General features: G+C 34.2%; 1 protein-coding gene across 1 annotated transcript in view; it reads left to right on the forward strand.

Moving 5' to 3' along the window:
• Positions 1–26,964, forward strand: part of NCKAP1 (NCK associated protein 1) — an 89,896-nt gene that overhangs the window by 42,002 nt on the left and 20,930 nt on the right. The window contains exons 15-23 of the mRNA XM_029933292.1: positions 723–781; positions 7,614–7,759; positions 9,587–9,719; positions 12,994–13,113; positions 13,716–13,855; positions 14,705–14,836; positions 17,409–17,627; positions 17,813–17,943; positions 18,225–18,322. Of these exons, the coding sequence (XP_029789152.1) occupies positions 723–781; positions 7,614–7,759; positions 9,587–9,719; positions 12,994–13,113; positions 13,716–13,855; positions 14,705–14,836; positions 17,409–17,627; positions 17,813–17,943; positions 18,225–18,322 (1,178 nt within the window). The remainder of the gene's footprint in view (positions 1–722; positions 782–7,613; positions 7,760–9,586; positions 9,720–12,993; positions 13,114–13,715; positions 13,856–14,704; positions 14,837–17,408; positions 17,628–17,812; positions 17,944–18,224; positions 18,323–26,964) is intronic.

Raw genomic sequence — 26,964 nt, forward strand, 5'->3', positions numbered from 1 at the left:
ATGCTGTCCAAAGCTTCTGTTTACAGAATTCCTCAAGCTCTGTTCTAACTCCTTCAAAATTGCCACGTAAGCACACTGATCAAGAGTTTAGGAGAGAAGTCTGCACTTCACATTTCTCTCAGCATAAGTCCCTCCTTCTATCAACACTTTATAGGATTTGAGAATTACTTCATTGTCTTAGCTATTACATTATTTTTGTTTTTTTAAGTGTACGGTTTAGTAGGGTTTAGCGTATCTACATAATTGCTCAACAAATCTCCAGAACGTTTTCATCTTGAAAATTGAATCTCCATAGCTATTAAATATCAACTCCTCAATTTCCCTCACCGCTGATATCTGACATTCTACTTTCTGTTTCTATGAGTTTGATTACTCTAGGCACTTCATAAGTGGGATCATGCGGTATTTATCTTTGTCACTGACTGACTTCACAACATATGTCCTCAGGATATCACCACATGGCATGTGTCAGAATTTCCTTCTCTTTTAAAGCCACATTTTGTTCATCTATTCCTCTGTTGGTGGACATTTGGGTTGCTTCTGCCTTTTGGCTATTGAGAATAATGCTACTGTGAACATAGGTTTACAAAGATCTCTTTAAGACTTGCTTTTAATTCTTTTGTGTACATGGCTATAAATTATCTTGATCTTAAATTTAAAACTGTGATTATATATTTGTGAAAACATTAATTTGCTTTGTAATCTTTTTTCTACTATTGTAGTTGAAGATGGGGAAGTATTTGATTTCAGAGGAATGAGATTAGATTGGTTTAGGTTACAGGTAAGAATAACTTAATTTTCATTGGCTTTCTGTTTGGGTATTGAGTATTTTAGCTAAAATGAAAACATTACTTAGGAAAAAAAATTATTGTTGTATACCTATTGAAAAGAGTAACCATAGAAGAAACAGTTTTTTTTATTATTCATAGAAGTAAGTCTTTACCTCGTAGAAGAAATAGTTTTTTTATTAAGATATAATTGACAAAGAACATTATACTAGTTTCAGGTTTGCAACATTATTACATTCATACATATTGCAAAATGGTCGCCACAATGCATTTAATTAACATCCATCACCACATACACATAGTCAGAAATTGTTTTTTCTTATGATGAGAACTTTTTAGACCTATTTTATTAGCAACTTTCAAATATCAAATACAGTATTGCTGATATAGTCGTCATGCTGTACATGACATCTCCAGGACTTACTTATTTTATAACTGAAGTTTGTATCTTTTAGTTGCTTTCACCTGTGGTCCCCAGTTCTGGCTCCCCATCTCTGGCAGCCAGCAGTCCATTGTCGACATCTATGAGTTCAGTTTTAGGTTTTTAATATTTTTGTTATTTTTTCAAATTCCACATATACTTGAGTTCATTTGGTCTTTGTCTTTCTCTGACTTACTTCACTTAGCAAATTGCCTTCTGGGTCTATGCATGTTGTTGCAAGTGGCAGATTTACCCCACGTTTTTGGCTGACTACTATTCCCGTGTGTGTGTGTGTTTATTTTTTTTTTTTCTCACCGCAGTTTGTCTATTTATCAGTCAGTTGCCACTTAGCTGCGTCCATGGCTTGGCTGTTGCAAGTAGTGCTGCAATGGACAAGCCTTTGTAGATATCTTTTTGAGTTCGTGTTTTCATTTCTTTTAGATAAATACCTAGAAATGGAATTATTAGGCCCTCTGGTTGTTCATTCTGTCTAATTTTTTGAGGAATTTTCATACTGTTTAGAGTGCCACACCCATTTACCTTCCCACCCAGAGTGCATGCGGGTGTCCTTTTCCCCACATTTTTGTCTTGTTGTCGCTTGTGTTTTAGATAACTTTTCTAACAGGTATGAGGTGACGTCTCATTGTGGTTTTCATTTGCATTTTCCTGATGAGTAATGAGGTTTGAGCGCCTTTTTATGTGCTTGTGAGCCATCTGGATATCTTCTTGGGAAAAGAACCATAAGCAGCCAGTTCACGGGCCACAGTATACCTCCACGATGTAGTCCCCAAAACTTCATTTTTCTGAAATGCAGAAATAAATGGTATTAGACTTTAAAAGTTTTCATTTAATATATGACTCACATACATAGTTTGGAAGGGCTTTAAAATTCAAGCTTAAAACCTTTGTATATGCTGTAAACTTAATGATGGCATTTAATTGCCCCTTAAATACTTCTAGTAGTTATGTGAAAACTATGGCTCAGTGTTTTCAATAACTGCATATTTTAAAAATGTGATATTTTAAAGTAATAATAATGTGTTCTTATTATAAAATGTCAATACCAAGAAGTAAAGTAGTAGTAAATCAAAGTTTGTACTTTTCCCAGTTTCATATCCCAGAAATACTCGCTTTTAAAGTGGCTTATATCTTTTAGGTGTTCAGACAGTAAATGGGATTATACTGTGTGTATATATATATATATATATATATATATATATACACACACACACACACACACACATGGTTCTGCATCATAGATTAAATTTTCATTTGTTTAATTAAAAAAAGAAAATATAAGCAATATGTGTTTGGGGAAGAAATTTTTAGATCAACCCAGTCTGAGTAAGGACTCCTAGGAAGAGCATAATTTTGTCAGTCATCTTTATTTCCTGTGATACTTTTGCTCTTAGGTTCTTTCCTTCCAACCTCAAAATACTTAGGCATTTTTCTTGCTCTTGTTCTTTGTTCTGTGATCGCATATTTTTAGAGATGATTTTATAAATTAGACCACAGGTATTAAGTAACTTGCCTCAAGTTACAGAGATAGGTAATGGTAGATCTGGAAAGAAGACTTAAAACAGCATCATCCCAAAATATTAAAGGTGCATATATAACACTTTGTTTTCTTCCTATTAAAAATGAAGTTTAGAAATGAACATTTCTTTGTTTTAACTAAAGTTGTGAAAAGTACAGGAGTAGAGCACATAAAGTAAAAATAGAGTGAAATTGTTCTGCTAAAGGATATACCCATTTAAAATTTTGAAAGTCACTCATAGTATTAAGTCTTTTGCTATCAGTTTGTGAGAGTACCTAAACCAATATTTGGGTTCAGAAAATTTTAGAGATTTAGGTATATTTCAAATTTACTCCTTATTAAATACTTTCAGGATTATTAAGCTCACTCATTTGATGGATTCATTTGAGAATTAAGCTTCGTTTGGTCATACGGTAGAATATAAAACATTTGTTGTAAGCATTAAGAGTGTAGAACTGATATATCCCTGTGTGAGTTTTTAAAACATCTTTATGAGATAATTATGAAAATATCACCTGCTGGGGCACCTGGGTGGCTCAGCCAGTTAAGCATCCAACTTCAGCTTAGGTCATGACCTCACAGCTCGTGGGTTTGAGCCCCGCATCCAGCTCTGTGCTGACAGCTCAGAGCCTGGAGCCTACTTCGGATTCTGTGTCTACTTCTCTCTCTGTTCCTCTCCCTCTCATGCTCTGTCTCTCTGTCTCTCAAAAATAAGCATTAAAAAAAAAATACCACCTGCCACCTGCTCTCTGATTCTTTCATGTATTGTATTCCTGCTTTTATCGGTTTGCTAGGGCTACCGTAAAAGAGTCCCAAAATTGGGTGGCTTTAAACAACAGGAATTTATTGTTTTATAGTTCTGGAGGCTTGAAGTCCAAAATCAAGGTGTCAGGTGGGTTGACTCTGAGAGCTGTGACTGCTTCATGCTTTTTCCCCAACTTTTGGTGATTTGCTGGCCATCTTTGATATTTCTTAGCTTGTAGATGAGTCACTCTAATGGCATTCACTCTGTCTTTCTGCATATAATCTTCTGTGCATATCTCTGTGTCCAAATTTTTCCTTTTTACAAGGATAACAGTCTTATTGGGTTACGACCCACTCTAATGACCTCATTTTTAACTCGATTACCTCTGTAAAGACCCTGTTTCCTAATAAGGTTACATTCTAAGGTACTGGGGACTTGACTTCAATATATCTATTTTGTGGACAAAATTCAGCCCATAATATTTCTCATAATCATGACTGGGTCATTTTCTACTGTATAACTTAATTTTTAGTGACAGTAGGTAGGGCAGTCATTTTTTACTGTATAACTCTTAATTTTTAGTGACAGTAGGAAGGGCAGAACGCATCAAGGAAGGAAACAGTAGAGAATACAACTTAGAGAAGTTCTCTCAGTGGAAAGAGGGCAAAAGTACAAGTTGGGAGGCAGTGGCCAGAATCCAGAAGTTTCATATAGGTGATGAAGAACAGGTTAACAGTGAAGGTTCCACACCTACAGACTTGACCATAGGATATAGGAGTTAAAATATTGAGCAGTATTATATAATCTATAGAGGAATACAGATACTCTTTTGATGATGCTATAAATCTGGCTATGGAGACAGGCATAAAAGAGAATGAAAAGTTAAATAGCTGTTGAAAATCTAAAAGATCAACTTCAAAGAAGCCATTGACAAGGTATGATTATTATTAGCTACAGTTTTCTTTTTTCTTCTTTTTATTTTTTTTGTTTATTTTTGAGAGACAAAGATAGACAGCATGAGTAGGGGAGGGTCAGACAGAGAGAGAGAAAGTCAGAATCCTAAGACAGGCTCCAGGCTCTGAGCTAGCTGTCAGCACAGAGCCTGACGTGGGGCTTGAACCCATGAACTGTAAGATCATGACTTGAGCCAAAGCCGGATGCTTAACCGACTGAGCCACCCAGGCGCCCCTAGCTACAGTTTTCTTAAAAGGGAGAAAGCTTTTCCCAAGTTGGGATTGCTAGAATGACTTTCTAGAGAAAGCATCGTTTTTGACCATTGAAAGATGGATAGAAATTGAATAGGACAATAGCTTACACAGGAAAAGGGCAAACCATAAGGAAAGAGCAAATAAAGAGATTTTTTAGTGTTAAATATTACTACAAGAAGGAACAGATCTTCACAAGAGATCTGAATGATCTGACTGATCGATGATCAGGTAGAAGGACAAGAGTTAAATATAATTTTATGGCCAGAGAGAGGTGTAGCATTCTATAGATATCAGTAATTTTTTAAAAATGTTTGTTCATTTTTGAGAGACAGAGCGAGCATGAGTGGGAGAGGAGCAGAGAGAGGGAGACACAGAATCCGAAGCAGGCATGGGACTCGAACTAATGGACTGCGAGATCATGACTTGAGCCAAAGTCATACACTTAACTAACTGAGCTATCCAGGTGCCCCCGATACAGTAATCCTTGAGTAGAGCAGGGCCTGAAGGATAAACCATTGGGAGAATTTTAAGTTGATTATGCTTTTACTGGAGTCCTATCCGATTTTGATTCTAAGGTCATTGGTCTTTTATAGGTCATTTTGATTTCTCTTTTTTTTGTATCTTTAAAGTTTAGAGTTCTTTCTCCATGTATTCTTTGTCATTTTTCCCTACTTGCTAAGGCATCTTTTTCCCCTGTGTATTCCAATAGTCTCTTAAAGCATCTTCAGTCATTTTTTCATTTATCGTCTTCCCTCTCTCTTCAAATTTACTGGGGTTGTTCATATCTTACACTTTTATTTAAACCTTTTTTTAAAAATAATTTGTTTCTCTTTTCATTCTTGGCAAGTATTTCAAATGAGTCTTATTTTGTGATGTTTTTCTTTCCATTTTTTTTTTTTAACATTTTTCATTTTTGAAAGAGAAATAGAGTGTGAGTGGGGGAGAGGCAGAGAGAGGGGGAGACACAGAATCTGAAGCAGGCTCCAGGCTCTTGAGCTGTCAGCACAGAGTCTGACACGGGGTTCTAACTCAACTAGTGGTGAGATCATGACCTGAGCCAAAGTTGAACACTTAACCAACTGAGCCACCCGGGTGCCCCTGTTATCATCTTTTTCAAATGTCTTTTAAATTATCATTTTGTCACCAATCTTTTCCTCTGAAGTTATTTCTACAGTGATACTTTAAATCAGAATTTTTTAAAATGAGGGTCAATTAATGGAAGTCTTTAGTGAGCTCATGGCCACAACAGTGGTTCCTCTTTTTACTCTAAAGCTAATTCAAGGTAAACTAAACTTCAGTTAGACTTAATTTATAATAATTATCTGAATATACCTTGTCATCAGAATATTGCTATTATTCTTTATCCATTTAAAAATAACAATATAAACTCTGCTTTTGTAGTGAATGGTAACCATCCTTGATGTGGCCCCTTGCCATTGTAGGGGCTGAGATTTGATTTTTATCTGATTTACAAGGAAATAATTATTTAGTCTCTTACTGTTTCATGGAACCTGGCAGAGAACATGGGTCCCCTGGGTCAGAGACAAAGGACTTCGTTATTCATTGCATAGGAAGCACCATGAGCATCAACAAGTATATATTATTTATCTGCCTTGCTTTCATGACCCACGATGGGGGGACCAACTGAACACAGATGAATGCTATGTATGCAGTAGGTTTGTATTACAGTTAAGGAACGCTGAGTTTGGTGAACCCTTCATTTTATCAACAGTAAGCATACTTGCTCTTTGATCCAATCCTGAGAAGTGGCCTGAGTAATAAGTGCTCTGGGTCTTGTATTCTTGGCACATCCAACAGGTGTAGGCACACATCAGATCTATGAAGGAATATATCCCAAAAGTATCTCTGACCATCATTCATAATTCTTCCGTTGCCCACATCTAGTCATTTCCCATATTTAACTCTTAAATTTCCCCATTGTGGACCAGACCATCATAATCCTGTGTGGATTATTACACCACTGCCTCATGATAGATCTCTGCCTCCTTTCCTGTTCCCTTTCTGTCCACCTTTCCCCAGTTCTCCCAATTCACCCCACTACATAGAGCAATCTTCCTGAAACAGAAACTGGCCACCACACAGAACCTTGGCTCACCAAAAGGTTTAAATTCTTTAACATGGTATACAGGGGTCTGCATGATAGGATTAAATCTCTTCTTACACCGTTTTCTTTTTCTTCTTTTCAGTTTAACTGTAACCATAGTGAACAGTGTTTATTCGGTAGACACCCCTTCTATTCTTGTTCTGTGTCTTTCTGGAATGCCTATTATCCACAGACAGGATTTTGCTCTTTGATTTGGTTCCTTTATAGTAGAATTTCTTTCCCTATAAACCTACACTGATGGTTTTGGTTAGGTTATATCCCCTTATTAGCCAACCTACACTAATTTTTACTATCTTCATTTTTTTTTCTAGAATCCATCAATTAGTACAGTGTGTTATCTGGTTTTTAATGATTCAATATAGTCTAAAACCTCAGTGATTCAACATGTACAATACTTAATTTCATATTTTCATCTGAATGTTTTCCATGTATGTCTTCTTTCAAACTACACTGAAATTTTCTTTTGGTAGGGTTTACTTGACAATTCACTGTTTTATACTTCTGCTATTGTAATTTCAGTTCCTTTGGGGGTTCAAGATGAATGACCCATATATTAGATTTTGTTTTATTGGCAGTGGTATTTCAGTTTATCTATTTGAAGAAATTTTTGGTAGTTATTTCAAGTTTGAGTCACTAGTGACTCAATTTTAAAAAGGTGATGTTACTAGTACAGTGTCAAAATAAACATTAAAAATTTTTCAGTACTGGGGTTTTTTCCCCTGTAGAATGTCAAGGCTAGAATCATTGGTCCATGCTTAAACGACTTTGTTTTTTGCTGTACTTTCACAGGCATATACTAGTGTTTCTAAGGCTTCACTTAGCCTTGCAGATCACAGAGAGCTTGGAAAGATGATGAATACGATAATTTTTCATACAAAAATGGTAGATTCCTTGGTGGAAATGTTGGTGGAAACATCAGATCTCTCCATATTTTGGTATGTGGTAATTTTTTTCAAATCAGAATTTGAAATTTTTAGTATACAAAGATATCTTTGTTGATTATTTTTAGTGTAGTCCTTGAGACCAATCAGTAACAGACTCTTAAGAATAAAGGGAATAGGAGCACCTGGCTGGCTCAGTTGGTGGAACATGTGAATCTTGATCTTGAGGTTGTGTGTGTGAGCCCCACGTTGGGTTTAGAGATTAGTTAAAAATAAAATCTTAAAAATAAAAAGGAATAAACAGAATAGTTGACAACTTGCTAACAAAAGTAAGTTTACCAAGTAGAAATTTTATGTCTTTTTAAAATTTTCTGTAAGAGGAACTCTTACTGTTATAAATTTATTTTTATACCTTTTTTGGGGAGATATGAAACTGTCACTTCAGATTGCCTTAAGGCTCTCTTTTGCATCATTAGATTAAGGAAAAGTACTTGTGAATCAGAGTCAAATAGAGCAAATGTTAGAATTAAATAGCAAATAATTCCACTCTGCTCTATTAAATTAGATATTAATATAATGATGATGTGGTGATTACTACTCCCTCCATTGTTCTCTGTTCTCCTTTGCTCCTATCATAGCCTCTTTAGTTAAGAGTTTATAATTTTTTTGCCCCCTCTTTCTACACACATAAATGTGATTCTTAAAGGAAGGTCATGTTTTTATTTTCTTAGTGTCTAACATAGTAGGTACTTAATAAATGTTTGCATGAATAAGTGAATTTGATTTTGATCAAACAAATAAGCAGTGGGACCAGGATTCAACCTCAAGTGTTCTGGTGCCAAAGCTGTGCAGTATCCTTTTTCCTGTAGGGAAACTGATTGATTGGAATAACCCAGTATATGTCACTTTATTTCTAAATTGCTGAGATAATCTCAGTGGATAGTAATAGTTGTTTCTATGTATTGAAAAGCTATCATGAATAGCTTCTCACTGATTTTATTTTGTAAGATAACTCAGTCCACACTGATTTTGGCAGTTCATTAGGATAGCTTTAATTAGCAATATTGCAGAAGAAATGCAAATCACCAGATGGAGAAGGCATGAGGGGTCTCTTAAAGGAACTCTCAAAACACAAGATATTACTGAAACAAAACACAATATATCACACATGTTGGATTTGCAGAAATTTTAAGATTATTTGGAGCTCTATACTATTGTCAGACTTGGAAAGAAAATGGAGCATTTTATGTTTACATATATTTGAAGAAAGGTTCCTGTTGTAAAAGAAGGTTACTGCAATTAAAAAATTCTCTTCCCTTTTCTTGGAAATAAAAGTACTTTGAGTAGTATTTAAAATTTATTTAATTAATTGTTATGTATTTTTTCTTATCACATTCTTATTTTGTCTGCTACGTCCAAAATAAAGACATGTTCTCTACTTCTCTACATTCCAAGATGTACTATCTTTTACTGACTTATATTCTTCTACGCTTAATATCTCCTAAATCTGGAAGTAATTTAAAATTGATGGTGTGTCATTGTTTAATTGTGTTTTTCTTTCTTAGTCATATATAAAATAATGGTGTTTTTTACAATTGATAATGATTTAGCTTTGATAAAATTTATGTAGATATGGTTTACTTTGAGTTTATCTTAAAATTTGTTAATGTTCTACAAATATTTATATTACTCTGTAATTAATGATTTTTCGTGTATAAAAGATACTCTTTGGAAAAATAGCTACTCATCTTTAGGGAATAAATGCTACCAGTTGATAACTATCATTCACTTGAATCATATTAAATTAATTAAAAGTGCTATATCATTAAAGTTTTTAACTACAAAAATTGTGATCTAATTTTTATTTGTTTCCTTGTATAGTTTTTATAGTCGTGCTTTTGAGAAGATGTTTCAACAGTGTTTGGAGTTACCCTCTCAGTCAAGATATTCAATTGCGTTTCCACTGCTTTGCACTCATTTTATGAGTTGCACACATGAACTATGTCCAGAAGAGGTAATTTCAGAGTAGTACTGTGATTTATATGGTATGCAGAATAAACTAGACCAAACATGTAGCTGGCTGGATTTCATAAAATCACAATTAACCTAATCTAGCTTCCTGCCTACTTTATCTTGCTGCAGAATCAGAAGGTTTGAATAGATTAAAATAGATGTAGTATTTATTTGCTAGATGGATAAATACACATACATATTGCTAAGAACATGTCATAAAGTCACTTGGAATTACATTTATTAAATGAGGGGTTCAGGTATTAATATTTATGTTAAAGTTATATACAGCCATTGATTTTATATGCCTATTTTTCCTCCTAAACTATTATTGAAAAGACTTGAAAAATGCATGTATACATTACTAACTAAACATAAGCATGGCAAAGAAGAATTTCACTGACTTGTTAATGTGATAGGCTTAGTAAACAAAATTAACATTTATTAGTATTTGTAAGACATACACATAGGCACACATATTGAATAATTAAACTACTCCGTAGTTTATTGATAACAAGTATCTATCAAAAACGTATTCAGTATTTCTTCTACTCTTTAGAGAAGAAATGTCACTTTGTAAGCATGGTAAGAATATATATTAAAGTTAAATGGTCCGTTTCTTTATAGTTTAACTTAGTGTTGACTCACTTTACTTAGAACTACGGAACATGAAGAAAAGAAATGGATGAATTGCAGTAACATGATTAATGTCTCTAAGCATTAGGTTGCACGTTCCAGCAATGCTCTGGAAGCTGCCTCTGAGACAGGTTAGCCTAAAGGAAGTTTAGTAGGGACTCCTTTTAGGATTATTACCTGCAAGGATATCAACACCACTGAATTTAATAGTTTTATAGAGTTTTTAGATTTAATAGGTATCTTCCTCAAGCTTTATACCTGAAATACGTTATTAATTTGTTACTCACCATCACCCCTCCCATTAAATTACCCATGAAGTCCTCTTAATTTTTTTTGTCTGGTATGATTTTTGAATCCATCTTCTACTTTCCATTGCTTTTATCACTATTGCAGCTCCAATTCCCACTGTTCTTCTTATATACTTCTAAATAGTTTTCCTGTCTTCAGTATTTCTGCCTTTAAGATCATCTAATGCAATGCCACCAGAGTGTTTCTTTCCTTCTTGAAGAATCCTCAGTGGTTCTCCTTGGCATACAGAGAAAGTAAAAATTTCTCAGCCAGGCATTTAAATTTAACTTCAACAATTTGGACTCTATTCCCATTCTTTTTTCTTTTTCCTTTTAAAAAATTGTGATCAAAGATATATTTTTAATATACATTTAACTTTATAATAGAAACATGTACGATTTAAATTATTTTTAAATGTGCAATTCATTGGCATTAATTACTTTCACAGTGTTGTGTAATCATCACCACTACCCATTTGCAAAACTTTTATCACTCCAGACAGAAACTCTATAATTAAGTAGTAATTTCTCATCCCTCAACCCTCAGTATCCTCTGGTTTACTTTCTAAGAATTTACCTATTCTAGGTAGTTTATAAAGGTGGACTCTACGTAGTATTTGCCATTTTGTGTTTGACTAATTTCACTTAGTATATTGCTGATGTCTCCCAAATTTTTATCTCCAGCCCAGACTTTTCCCTTCAGCTCTAGATTTTCTGTATATTCTACTGCAGTTTAGGTATTTGTGGCCATCTGAAATGTCCAGAATAGAACTATTGGTTCTCCACATGTTACCCCTTGGCCGTCCTTTGAAGCTTTTTCTACCTTTGGCTCTATCTTTATATATATCCAAACTTCTACTTCTTCCCATCTTTGTCAAAGATACATCTTTTTTCCTGGATTATTGTTATAGTGTCCTACATGGTTTCTCTGCTTCTGATATCGTTTTCCTAAAATCTGTTCTCAGCACGATAGCCAGAGGCTGAGAGCAGATCGTGGAGAGACTGTGACATGTTAAGAGACTTCAGTTGTTTTGTTTTCTATCCAGTCTCAGCATTTCTGAGCCACTCCAAGAGAGTAGTAATAATCAGATCTGTATTTTAAGTTAAGTCTAATGAATTTGAAGCAATGCTAATTTAGTGGGGGTTTTTCAGGAGTAAATGATAGCAAGGGATATGTTTAATCTTTTGAAAGTCAGATTTTGGTTAAATGAAACCCTAAATGTTTATAATTTGAAATCTTTCCTTAAGTAAAGTGAACTAATATTTAATTGGCCTGGAGATTCCTTTTGGTTTGCCTTCCTATTAAAGTTTTGAAGGGCATGTAGAACAAAATACATTAAGGTATCACGAGAGACCTAGGAACAGTTACATTATGTGTTTAAGTATTTTTATATTCTTGTATGTTACATTTTTTTTAGCATAGAAATATATGTAAACTCTACATTTGTTATATAATTATGGAAAATCTGGTATGGTAAACTTTCAAAACTTTATCTCTTTGTAAAGTGTTACAAATATGTAGTGCAAAACTTTATAGCATTATATACTCAACATTCCAGTTACTGTTGACAAGAAAAACCTATTAAATTATTGCAACACCCACCAAAACTAAAAAGATACAGAATCCTGTAGAGAGAGATTTGAGTGAGTGTATGTTTACATATATGTATCTAATCTCCTAAAAATTAAATATAATGTCCTTTACCCCCCTGTTGTGTTTAGAAAATGTACAATCAGCTTTTTTTCTCTTCTGGGTTGAGGAGTTTGATTTTAGGGAGTTGAATGCCTTGTGAATTTCTTTGTTTTACTGACCTGATTTCTAACAATTTTAACTTAATACTTAAGCTTTTCTTTTCTGTTTATACACTACAGTTATTTGTGTGTGTGTGTGTGTGTGTGTGTGTGTGTATATATGTATGTATATGTGTATATTACACATATATAATTTATATATAATGTATATTTTTATATATGTATATATATCAGTTAAGATTAGAAAATACTACTCTAAATCTGTTCTTTCACATCCTTCCTTTGATAGTTTAGTATTTAAGGACTAGATGTGTAGGACCTTGTGAAACTTGAAAATTACATTAAGTTTTTCATGTTAAGGAAAATACTGGTCCTCTAAGATCCCTCCAATCATTGTGTTTGTATAATCGCCAAATACTTACTTTATGTCAACTGTGTAAATACAGTATGGTAGGTTAGTTGTTCCCGCTCAAAAATTGATAACAGTCCCTACTCCCACTCCTTAGTGTACAGACTTTAACCCTATTTTCCAGGTTTATTTAAAAATATTTTAATTCAAACCACTATCTTATAACTTTTATTATTATTATTCTGCTTTGACAGCGGCATCATATTGGAGATCGCAGTCTTTCCTTATGTAATATGTTCTTGGATGAAATGGCCAAACAAGCTCGAAATCTCATCACTGATATTTGCACAGAACAGTGTACTCTGAGTGACCAGGTAATAATTCACGTTTCCTTACAGACAGGAAAGTTTGTCAATGAAAGCAAGAAAATTTGCTGTTAGCAAGTTATTTTTTTTATTGTTAAACTCCTAGTAAACCCATTCCCTCTTCTTGTAAAACTCCGTTTTTAGGTTTTTAAAACTTAGCCCCTGTCTTTAGGATTACTTATTGTCTAAGATTCAACTTTTAGCTTGGCGTTCAGGTCCCTTCCTGCTAGCTCAGACTGTCTATTTCACCCTGTACTTGATGCTTTACCACTAGTAGTTCTCACTAAATTCTGAACACATTATGTCCTCACACAGTTTATTCTTTATAGACCTTTTTCCTTCTAATAATGTGTTCTCATTCTTTGGTTCCTTGTTTGTTTTTACTTATTCTTTAAACTGTAGCCTTGATAGAACCTCTCTGAAGTTTTCTTCATACAAGATTCAATTCTATTTTCTACCGAGCTCTGTGAGCTCCCTTAGCTAGGTAATCTACATCTCACTTATACCTCTGGTTCTAGTGCTACATAGTCTGGGTTCAGCTAAGGTTTTCTTAAATATGTTTACAAAATAATTGATATGTAATATAAATTTTCATTTCTTTTTTAATTTAGTTGCTACCCAAGCATTGTGCCAAAACCATTAGTCAAGCAGTAAATAAAAAGTCAAAGAAACAGACTGGTAAGAAAGGGGAACCTGAAAGGGAAAAGCCAGGAGTTGAGAGTATGAGGAAAAACAGACTGGTAGTGACCAAGTAAGCCATCCGTTTTTATTAATATCTTTTTGTTATGGGTAAAATAATTTTTTCATTTCTTTGTATGGCATTAGTACTAAAGGAATGCTAGTAATTATAAACTCTTCATTTCTCAGTCATTATTGTTGTATATTGTTGGTATTTTACCTTTGTGAACTTGCATAGTTAGTGCTTATTTCTAAAATACAGATTTTAGATTTTTGAAGAAAATTCATATAATAGGTAATATTTGTTTTTATATAGTGAATGCTAAAGACCACGAATCTATCTAGAAATTTGGGAGTACACTATAAGTAATACATAATTTTACATTTATTTAAAATCAGATAATCTGAGACTTTATTTTGGTATGTTGCCATATTAGAACATATATCATTTTTAAATTGGATATATCAGACTAGATCTTACTTAAGGGCATGTATTTGGAGGGTAGGCATTGGTGGGCAATAGATGAACATTTATTGGAAGAAAATTTCCTACTATTTTGCTTTTTTACGTTGAACAAGCTATTTGCTATTTTGTAGACTATTTTCTTCCTCCAATTCAGAAAGTACAGCAAGATTTGAAAATGATGGTCTTTATGAGCTGTAATAAGCTCTTTCTTTTATGTAAAATCAATGAAGTCTACATTATTATCTGAACGTAGAAACAGATGTTATTTTCAGAAACTTGCTCTCATTTGTTAGTGATATTTTTAAAGATTTTGAAGTTGTCAGTTTAGGAAAGAAAAATACTGAATTCTGCAATTATTATTCTCAAATAAGTTCTGATATATTTATAAAATTAATTATGTATTGCTGTAATGAAGTGTTGAACAATTTATTTTCTTTTTATTAATATTTTTTTCAGCCTTGATAAATTGCACACTGCACTTTCCGAGTTGTGTTTCTCTATAAATTATGTACCAAACATGATAGTTTGGGAACATACCTTTACCCCCCGAGAATATTTGACTTCTCATCTGGAAATCCGCTTTACTAAGTAAGAAAGACTACGAACTTTTTGTTGGTTCAGTTAATGAGTTTGTTATATTCACATCTATAGAGTGTTTCCTTTTATGAGGAAAAGTATTAGAACTGATGTAGTATCAAGAATAATGAATGGGGAAGTATAATGAATAGTCAACTGGGAATTACTTACATTACCCAGGTTCTTATCTCATATTTCGTATTGATCTAATTGTAACATTGGACAAGCCAGTTAATCTCTGTGAGTTTTAGCTTTTGTATAAGCAAAATGAGAAGATTGGAGCAAATCAGTGTATTTCAGCTGGCAGGTAGTGGTTAACGAAGCAGGGTCATGAAATCAGTTTAGAAAGTTGTTATAGTCAACATTTAAAGAAAGAAGACGGAGGGAAGGAAAAGAAACAAGAATAAACAAGCAAACAAAAAAAGAACCAGTGCACTGCATGTAGTAAATACAAATATTGATTCATGAAACTCCTCTTATGTATATGTATATATGTACTGAGTTGTGATGCTAAATACATATTATAGTTGGTTCAGTCAAATGTTTGAAAACATCAGGACTAGATAAACTCTTGTCTTTTTCTTTTTTTAAATCTTTTTTAAAAATTTCTTTTAATGTTTATTTATTTTTGAGACTGAGAGAAATAGAGACAGAGCATGAGGGGGAGGGGCTGAGAGAGAAGGAGACACAGAATCCAAAGCAGGCTCCAGGTTTTGAACTGTCAGCACAGAACCCGATGCGGTTCTTGAACTCACAAACTGTGAGATCATGACCCGAGCTGAAGTTGGACATTTAATTGACTGAGCCACCCAGGTGACCCACCTCTTATTTTTTCTGAATTCAAATGTATGCTGTTAAGCCAGTAGAATTCTAGACTTTTGAGGCAATCAATCCTAATTAGAGTTTTTAAGTCTTATATATGTTTCTGAAGTCATATACTTATTACAGGAAATATTGATTAATTTGAGATGTTTTTCTTGGAGGTCTTAAATCACTTTATAAAACAAAATTTAGCCAAAGATTTTTTTCCAAAGTTTTGTAGTCATTAACTAGTAGTATCTGGTGTCTTTTGGTGTCCTTTAGTAAGGTGGGCATCCTCACAGTAAAACCCAGAATAATATTTAGACCAAAGGGACTTTACGGCCTCTAGTATTTGTTATTCTCTACTCGGCAGGGAGGTAGAGTCTTGGGTGGAAGACAGAGTTCACTTTACAGCTCCCTTGTTTTCCTTTTGTAAAGTATTCTCTCCACAGAGAAACATGTTCTTGTGACAAAACATCCACTTAGTGATCAGGATCAAGCAAGGCTGTAAACTTGTTGACAGGGAAAGATTGTTTTGCCAAAACAAATAGCTGGTATTAGTTGGTTAGGTTTTACTGATCACTTGAGCACAGTCTTAGGACTTTAGGGGTTATATATAGGGGTAGCAAGTATTGCCTTGAGTTGGTCTTCTGGGATTGTTTTCTATCAATGGGATTTGTCATTGTCTTTTAAGGATTTATCCTTACAAATACAAGTCTAAGATCTTTATAAATCTAATGCTCAAGGAGTTTTAAAGATGGTAAAATAGGGCCAATATAGGAAAAGATCAGAAAGGAAAGGATTTTCAAAATCTGTGTTTCTTTTTAGACTTTTAGAGTTTATTAGTATATAAACCTAACAGAGCTGTGTTTTTTATGTGCCGTGTATGATTAAAGAACAATCAAGTGTTTTGTTTGTTGCCTTGTTTTAACTGTCATGCATTTTGTTGAGAGGCAGCACTAAGTCAGGCCGATGTGGGCTCACACCCTAGGCACACTGCTTCCAAACAAAGTGACCTTACTCAGTTTATTTCAGTTCTGAGTCTTAGTTTCTTTTTATCTGTGAAGTGATCATGATAGTAACTACATCGTAGGGTTATTAAACATGAGGGTGATTGGTATAAAGCCTAAAAAAATACTAGGTATAACAGTGCCAGATGAATTTGAGCTATGCATTAAATAGTCCAGGGTACTTGATAGAGACAATGTGTGCTATTAAAGTAACTTTTTAAAACTTCTTTATCCTTAAATCATTTTTATTATTGATGTCCTTAGAATTTTTTTATTAAAAAAATTTTTTTAACATTTATTTATTTTTGAGAGACAGATCATGAGCAGGAGAGGGGTGCGGGGGGGGGGGACAGTAGACTGTGCAGCAGGGGCTCTTAGCCAGCTTTCCAGCCCCCAGGAGGGGAGGAAGGACACACAGAATCAGAAGCAGGCTCCAGGTGCTGAGCTGTCAGCACAGAGCCCGACACGGGGCTCAAACTCACGAACTGTGAGATACTAACCTGAACTGAAGTTAGACGCTCAACCGACTGAGTCACCTAGGTGCCCCAATGTCCTTAGAATTCTTTTACATCCTATTTCTACTGTATTGTAGCTTTTGGGTGTTTATTCATTTTTAAGGTGTTTTCTTTGGAAGATAATGATAATTTCATTACTTTGTAACAACTTATATATTAAAATTAATTTTATTGCATATTTAGAGATCAGTAGGTTGAATGGTCTGTTTACATAAATGCAAAAGTCAGAGTTCTTTTCTTATTCCCTCCCCCACCCAGGTCAATTGTTGGAATGACTATGTATAATCAAGCTACACAGGAAATTGCAAAACCATCAGAGCTTCTAACAAGTGTAAGAGCATACATGACTGTACTGCAGTCAATAGAAAACTATGTGCAAATTGATATTACAAGAGTGTTTAATAATGTTCTTCTTCAGCAAACACAACATTTAGACAGTCATGGAGAACCAACCATTACAAGTCTATACACAAATTGGTAAGGAACACATTTAGAAATTTGGATTGATACGAAGTTTCTTTGTGGTGGAATGCTTAGGGAAGTTTTTTTTTTTTTTATTAGTAAGCGCTCATTTGTTTTATCAGTCAACTTAATGCAGGAATGTATACCATAATAAATTTTGAGTTAATTTCTCTTGGTTATAAATTTACCTTTTCTCCTAGGTATTTGGAAACTTTGTTAAGACAAGTCAGCAATGGTCATATAGCCTATTTCCCTGCAATGAAAGCATTTGTGAATTTACCTACAGAAAATGAATTAACATTCAATGCAGAGGAATATTCTGACATATCAGGTGAATGAAACTATGACATGTTTTATGGAGTGAAAAAACCTTGATTCTTTTGGCTTTTCATTGTTACGACTACTTCCATTCAGTTACATTCATTCAATGCATAATCATACATTATATTTTAGACTTACATTTTCATTTGTGTTACCTTTTTGTTCTAGAGACTTCTCAAGATTTTTGCATTAATAACTTTCTTCTATGATGGAACATTCCAAAATGTTAATATTCATTTTCTTAAAGTATTTGCTTTGTCAGAGTATAAAATTAATTACATTTCCTTTCAGAAATGAGGTCCTTATCAGAGCTACTAGGCCCATATGGTATGAAGTTCCTAAGTGAGAGCCTTATGTGGCATATTTCATCACAAGTTGCTGAACTTAAGGTAATACAGTCTTTATCAGTTTTAGCTTTGAAACTTTGATTCTTGAAAAACATTTCAAGAATATGGACAAGTCTATTTTGTTAATTACTTTAACCCTACCTGAAAGTTTTCATATGTAAATGATATTATAGAGCTAGCCTGGCCTTTCAATAGAATTGTCATTTAATACTCTTTTACAGATGAAAAAACTGAGAGCTTAAAGTGGTGAAATGACTTGCTAAAGGAGACTGAAAGTCATATTTATTGACCTTTGGTCAAGTCTTGATTCTGTAGTACCATAATGCTTTCCTTTGAAGGACTGTTCAAAATTCCAGCCAAAGTCATTTGTTTAAAATTGTAGTTTGAATGTATTATTTTACAGTTTGTATTACAAACATAATTAGGCTCACTGGCTTGTTGTTGTTGTTTTAAAGTAATCACTTGCTGAATGTCGGGCTGGAACTCAATGACCATGAGATCAAAAGTTGCATACTCTACCAACTGAGCCAGTCAGGTGCCCCCAGGCTCATTGTTTTTTATTACTAAGAAATCTTTTAAATTATCTTACACCCTTTAAGGTAGATAAGAATTTTTTTTAGAATGCTTAACATTTTATTAAAGAGCCAAAAGCAACAGCATTTTAAATGACTTTTTAATTTTTTATTTAATTTTTTTGAATGTTTTATGTATTTTTTTATAATAGTGTATTGTCAAATTCGTTTCCATATAACACCCAGTGCTTCTTCCCACAAGTGCCCCTTCTCCGTGACCATCACCCCCTTAATGACTTTTTAAAAGTCTTTTAGAACAATCTCAGCTCTAAGGTGATTTATATTGAATGAGTCTATATACAATAGGCGTCTAGTTTTTAAAAGAATTTGAATCGGAGCCACCAAAACTTTACAACTTAAGAACAGAACAAAAGCATATTTTAAATTATGCCCTTTGTGAATTTTTTTGGTGATTATTTGTGCCTTGCATTTTAATTTCTCAAGAATATGGTATGTAGCACTGATAAGTAGCTTGCATTTTACATGTAGCACTGGGGTCTAAATGTGGTAATCCAATTCAATTCCTGCAAGGTAAAAAATATTTTGCTAAATGAATAAAATATATGGCAAGAGTCTGTGACTAAAAAGGAGAAGTAATATTACCCAGTGGTTAAGAATTCAAGCTTTTAAGACCTGAATTTTAGTCCTGTCACTTATGAGCTTTGACTTTGGCGAAGTTTAAACTCACCAAGCTTTTACTTCGAGAGAATTATATAATACGTATGATATGCTTAAGTACTGAGAACAGTTCTTGATCCATAATAAGCACTGAGTAATTATTACTTGGCATTTTTCATGTTCATTATCCTCTAAGAACATTCTGCAATTCTTTTATAAAAATCAACTTTTAGATACTTGTAATGTGGGTTTGAAATACACACACTGTATGCTTTGTATAGTTTTAAATGCTAAACCTTACAATGACAGTTTTGGTTCTTCACAAACAATATCATTCTTGTTTATTAGATTTGTTCTCCTGTAAATACATGATCCCTTTTCTGTTATGTTTTAGGTAACAGATTTCTCCTCTTCAGTGTACTTTCTTGTGTTCTTTTCAGTGTGAGATAATAGAAGAATTATGGAAAGATATTCTTTTCCTTGAATTCAAGAAAAGAATTTCACTTTTGCCAGCTATTTTTTATTTCAGACTGAATAATAGGTACTTCTGAAATTGTTAAAGTATTTTGGATACTTCTTTGCCGTTTAATGTGGTGGATTAAATATTGTCACGTAGTGGTACAAATTGGCCTATTTAGATCTCTATATCTTGTATTTATGAGAGTTCAAAGGGATTTGAGGTCCTTCACAGTACTGGAAGGCTACCGTAGGATCTGGCCTTTCACTTTTCTTACCTCCTTAACTCCTCCAGCCTGGTTGGCCTACTTGTTGTTACCTCACAATACTCTTCACTTAGGTATTGTCTTAGCTTACCTTCTCATAATCATGCTTTTACAGATGTTGCCTTATCAGAATATCCTTTCTTGACCACACTTTTAAAAATAGCAAGCATCACTTTTTATTCTCCACCTTTCTGTGTATCTTATTGTGACCTTTTATGTCATGTATTTGTTTATGTCACTGTCACAAGAATAAAAACTCAGTTATAAACTCTCTTAAAACTTAGGTGCTAAATTAGTGTCCACACATAGAAGGCACTTGCTAAATATCATTGGGTGCAAAAATAAAAATAGGTAGTTTTTCTGATTCTTTGTTTTGTTCTGGGACTTTTCTAAGCTCCTTACGTAAAACTAGTGGTATTGTCCCTGTCAGACCAAGAAATATTAAGTACTTGAAAGTGGTGAAACTAAACTTAGAACTCTGAACCTATATAGTCAGTCTAACCCTAGAGCTTATACTAGTACTGTGCTATACTGTTTTCAGAAATGAAAGGAATTTAAGCAGTCCTCTAACCCAAACTTACCTGATGTAGGAAGTTACACTACATTTATCTAGGAAGGTGATCTGGTGTTTTTGAAAATGAGGCAGTCTCTTCAGTTTACTGCATATCTCCAGTTATGTTGAATAAATATCTGAGTAGTGATTTTTGATGGGTCTTCATTCCTTTTTTTTTTTTAATGTTTATTTTTGAGAGCAGGACAGAGCAGGGGAGGGGCAGAGAGAGAGAATTTCAAGCAGGCTTCATGCTGCCAGCGCAGAGCCTGACACAGGGCTCAAACCCATGAACCACGAGATCATGACCTGAATCAAAATCAAGAGTGGGGTAGTCCACTAACGGAGCCGCTCAGGCTCCCTTGATTGGTCTTCATTCTAATGTCAAGAGGCAGAGATCACGTTTAACAAGATCACCCTTCACATATTTAAAAACTTTGTAGTGTATTTCTCTTCTCCATGTGAAATATATTCATGTTTAGTTTTTCTGTTTTTTGTACAAATTCTGTCGTAATTGTGTCATTCTTAGAAAATAGTGCCTTGAATCGAGAATAAACTTCAGACAGAGATTTGATTAGTAGAAGTACACCTACCCACTGTGGATACTATACTTACTAGTACGATTTAGGATTGCTTTGACACATTTGGTACCTACAACATAATATTTTCATGTCAACTTGCAATCATAAATTTTCTTTTTTTCACATACTGACCTTGAACCATGGCTCTCCACATCCTCGATTTTGTACATTTTTTTTCTTTAGACTTAAATGTTGCTTTATTGTTTGTCTTCTAAAAATTTATCTTGTTAGATACTATTTATTTCTATATCTTTTTGTTAATGTTTGTTTATTTTGAGAGAAGGAGAGCATGTGTGTGAGTGGGGGAGGAGCAGAGAGATGGGGGAGAGCCTCTGTGTGCTGTCAGCACAGAGCCCCTGTGAGGGCTCAGTCTCACGAACCATGATACCATAAATTGAGCTGAAATCAGAAGGCAGAGAGGCTTATCTGACCGAGCCACACAGGTGCCCCCAGATCTTTTTTGACTTCAGATTTTGTCATAATCTTTTAATGATACTTTCTCTAGGAACTTAACTCTCTTACCTCTGTCCTTAGGTATTAATATTGTTAAGTACATTATGTATTCTTAAAAAGAAATGAGAGGAGTTTATGTTTTAACATTTCTGTTGTATTTTGGGGTGACTGTATTTTTTCTTGAATATTATTAAAATTAATTTATAAGTATTGATGAGAGTATAAATAATGTTTTTTTTTTAATGCTATTGAATTTTCTGACTCAAGAGTATTGTTTCTTGGCTGGCTTCTCCTTTTAAATATTTGATAATAATTCAGCTTGAGTCAAAAACCTAGACAGAAGAAAAGTTTTTGTGTAAGAACTTAGATTCATAGTAACTGAGATGCATCTGTGTGAATTAGCTTGGGTTTCTCATTAAATATGATACATTCCAAAACAAAGATCATTTAGGATACTAAACAGTTTTTTCTGAAACTTTTGATATTAGCATTTTATTTTTTTAAAGTTTTTATTTAAATTCCAGTTAATATACAGTGTAATACTAGTTTCAGGTATACAGTTTAGTGATTCAACACTTACATACAACACCCAGTGCTTTTCACAACAAGTGCACTCACTAGTGCCCATCACCCATTTAATCCTTTCCTCCTGCCCACCTCCCCTCTGGTAACCATCAGTTTGTTCTCTGTAGTTAAGAGTGTTTCTTGCTTTGCCTCTCTCTATTTTTTCCCCTATCCTCATTTGTTTTGTTTCTTAAATTCTACATAGGAGTAAAATCGTATGGTATTTGTCTTTCTCTCACTGACATATTTCATTTAGCATTATACTCTCTAGTTGCATCTACATTGTTGCAGATAGTAAGATTTCATTCTTTTTTTTATGGTTTAGTAATATACCTGTGTGTGTGTGTGTGTGTGTGTGTGTGTGTGTGTGTGTCCCCATTATTAGTCGATGGATATTTGGGCTATTTCCATAATTTGACTATTGTAGAAAATGCTGCTATAAACTTTGGGGTGCATGTATCCCTTTATTTTTGTATTCTTTGGGTAAATACTCAGTAGTGCAATTGCTGGATTGTAGGTATTTCTATTTCTAGGTAGCTTCTATTTTTGAGGAACCTCCATACTGTTTTCCAGAGTGGCTGTACCAGTTTGCCTTCCCACCAACAGTGCAAGAAGGTTCCTTTTCCTCCACATCGTCACCAATATCTGTTGTTTCTTGTGTTTTTGATTTTAGTCATTCTGACAGGTATATGGTGATATCTCATTGTAGTTTTGATTTGCATTTTCCTGATGATAGTGATGATGAGCATCTTTTCATGTGTCTGTTGGTCATGCCCCATCTATATGCATTCTTTGAAAAAATGTCTGTTCTTCTGCCCAGTTTTAATTGGATTATTTGTATTTGTGGGTGTTGAGTTTTGTAAGTTCTTTATATTTTTGTAGATACTAACTCTTTGTTGGATTTGTCATTTGCAGATATCTTCTCTCATTCAGTAGGCTGCCTTTTAGTTTTTTGTTGATTGTTTCCTTTGCTGTGCACAAGAGTTTTATTTTGATATAGTCCCAGCTTTTGCTTACCTTGCCTCAGGAGACATATCTAGAAAACAGCTGCTACAGCCAATGTCAAAGGGGTGATTGCCTGTGTTCTTTAGGATTTTAATGGTTTCATGTCTTATATTTAGGTCTTTAGTCCATTTTGAATTTAGTTTAGGGTATGTGTAAGAATTAGTCCACTTTCTTTTGCATGTTGCTATCCAGTTTTCCCAGCATCACTTGTTGAAGAGACTTTCCCATTGGATATTCTTTCCTACTTTTTTGAAGATTAATTGACCATATAGTTGTGGGTTCGTTTCTGGGTTTTCTATTCTTTTTCATTGCTCTTTGTGCCTTTTTTTTTTTGTGCCAATACCATACTATTTTGACCACAGCTTTGTAATATAACTTGAAGTCTGGAATTGTGATGCCTTAGCTTTGTTTTTCTTTATCAAAGTTCCTTTGGCTATTCAAGGTCTTTTGTGGTTCTATACAAATTTTAGGATTGTTCTAGCTGTCTGAAATGCTGGTGTATTTTGATAGGGAGTTCATTAAATGTGTAGATTGCTTTGGGTGGTATAGACATTTTAACAATATTTGTTCATGAGCGTGGAATTTCTTTCCATTTGTTTGTGTCATCTTCAATTTCTTTCATCAGTGTTCTATACTTTAGAGAGTACAGCTCTTTCACCTCTTTTGTTAGGTTTATTCCTAGGTATCTTATTGGTTTTGGTTCAGTTGTAAATGGCATTGATTGCTTAATTCCTCTTTTGCTGCTTCATTATTGGTGTATAGAAATGCAACAGATTTCTCTACGTTGATTTTGTATTCTGTCACTTTACTGAATATGTGTATCAATCCTAGAAATTTTTTGTGGAGTCTTTCGGGTTTTCTATATAGAGTGTCATATTGTCTGCAGATAGTAAAGGTGTTCTTCCTTGCTGGTTTGGACGCCCTTTCTTTCTTTTTGCTGTCTGATTGCTATGGCTCAGACCTACAGTACTGTGTTAAATAATAGTGGTGGGAGTAGACATGCTCATCTTGCTCCTGACTGCGGAGGAAAAGCTCTCAGTTTTTCCCCTGAGGATGGCTTTAGCTGTGAGGTTTTTGTATGTGGTCGTTATTATGTTGAAGTAGATTCCCTCTGTCCCTACTTTATTGAGGGTTTTTATCATAAATGGATGTGATACTTTGTCAGATGATTTTTCTGTATCTGTGGGAAGGATCTTATGGTTCTTATCCTTTCTTTTACTAATGTGGTGTATCACATTGATTTACAAATATTGTACCACTCTTTCTTTTTTTTTTTTTTTTTTCAAAAACGAAGAGCTTTATTACGGGTTTAGGCTCGCCGGGGCCTAAACTCGGGCTCACAGACTTTCCCGGCGTGGTGGATCCATGCTGAGAGCCTGAACCACTCTTGAAACCCAGGAGTAAATCCCACTCTTTTAATGTATTGTTGGATTCGGTTTGCTAATATTTTATTGAGAATTTTTATGTCCATTTTTATTAGGGATATTGACCTGTAGTTTTCTTTTTTAGTGGGGTCTTTATCTGGTTTTGGTATCAGAGTAATGCTGGCCTTGCACAATGAATTTGGAAGTTTTACTTCCTTGTCTTTTTTTGGAATAGTTTGAGAAGAATAGATATTAACTCTTCCTTAAATGTTGGTAGAATTTGCCTGTGAAGCCATCTGTTCCTGGATTTTGTTTTGTGGGAGATTTTTTTTATTGTTGGTGCCGTTTCTTTTCAAGTTTTCTATTTCTTCCTGTTTCAGTTTTTGTAGTTTATGTTTTTCAGAATTTATTCATTTTTTCCAGGTTTTTACAATTTGTAGACATATAGTCTTTCATTGATTTTAGCATTTTCGAAATCTTCTATGTGATTTTTACTTGACCTGACTCTTCATTTGTCTTTATAAAACATGTCTATTTTATTAATGATAGGACGTTGTATTTATAGGAAGACTTTTTAACAATCATCTGATTATGTTTTGGTATTTAGGGACTTCCTATTTTTACCTTTTTTACTTATCAAGTTTAAATCCTGATTTGACTAAGTATTTTTCAGACTCCTTCATATGGTCAACCATAAATATGAAAGCTTTACATTACTACTGTTGTGCTTTTCCCATTTAAGTTTCTTCAAAACAAAACTAGTCATAATGATTCAGTTTTCTGGAAATGCACAGTGCTTTACAATGATTTTCTAAGAGATCTCTTTTAACAGTCAAAGATGTATAATTCAGATTTATTGGGATTCGGCTGCTTGTGTATTAAGAACTAGAGAAGGTGTTATTTATGACTTTTTATTCCTAGCCTCTGTGTGCTGAGGCATATTCTATGTGTATTCTTATATTTTATTACATAAGAAATCTTATGATCAGAATATAATGATGTTTCATATAAACAAGTTCAATGTATTATATATTCTCTCATTATGATCAATCGCCAAAGGTAGTCAGTCAGTGATGATTATAATTGTTTTGTATTTTGTTAGTGTCCTATAAAGTTACTTTCCTTAGAATCACCTATTTTACGAAATTATAAGAACAAAATAACATGTAGAGTTTTGCTTCAAGTATTGGCAGGCTGTTATTTAGACCATCTTTTCTCCAAAAGACAACTTAAAAAGTTGGAGAGCTATGTAAAGAAAGATTCTTCTTTCAAAAAAGCTAAAATTATAGGTAGGCTAAAATCAAGGAGAAGGTGGGAACTCAGAGACATAAGCCTAGCACTGGACGCCACTTTTAACCTGAGGACATTTGCTAATCCGGAAGCAACATTTGTAAGATTAAGATACAGTTTCTGTGGTCTTGTGGGGCAAGGGGGTCTGTGATGAAACCCAGCGCCTACCTACAGTGGAGAATGGGAAATCTGCTTAAATTGCCCTCCACTCTCTTTACACAGATACTTCAAAGGGTTACATCCTCAGGGTAATTGTGAACTGGATATGATTTACCCCTCCCAGGTCCTCCAGTCCTTTTCGGTTACTCTCTTTGTTCATGCAATATATAGTCATAAATCTGGATTAAGATGGTTGTAGATGAGTTGTGCCCCAAAGTATTAGGCAGAAGATAACAAATACACTTTGGAGAACGGTTTCAAATGAGTCCTACAAATTATTTCTCAAAAACCGTAACCTCAAGCTGGAGCGTAGAAGTCTGTTGGAGATCATTGGAACGTGGAGTAGGGGACTCAGTACATCTAGCTGGCTGTCTCAAGTCATTTTCTCCCCTGCTACACCCCTTGCACCCATCACCGACTTTTGCTCCTGAATTTAGAGTTGTTCTTGTTGGCATCACTTCTTAAGATGGTGAGATGCTGGGTGTGTAACAGTCCTCCATTCAGACATGTAGTAAGCCTCTTTTGGCTTTTAAGCCTTTTCTTTGTCACTGCCTACAACTTCTGAGCCCCCGCTTGGGTCTTAAGGCATGCATCAGCTTGCCTTCTATACTGTATCTTAAGGACCTTTTTTTAAAAATTATTATTATTCTTTTTGTTTATAGTTTATTGTCAAGTTGGTTTCCATATAACACCCACTGCTCTTCCCCACAAGTACCCTCCTCCGTGACCATCACCCCATTCCCCATTCCCCCTCCCCCATCAGCCCTCAGTTTGTTTTCAGTATTCAAGAGTCACTTGAGGACCAT

This window comes from Suricata suricatta, chromosome 3 (genome assembly GCF_006229205.1).
Source record: "Suricata suricatta isolate VVHF042 chromosome 3, meerkat_22Aug2017_6uvM2_HiC, whole genome shotgun sequence".
NCBI lineage: Eukaryota > Metazoa > Chordata > Mammalia > Carnivora > Herpestidae > Suricata > Suricata suricatta.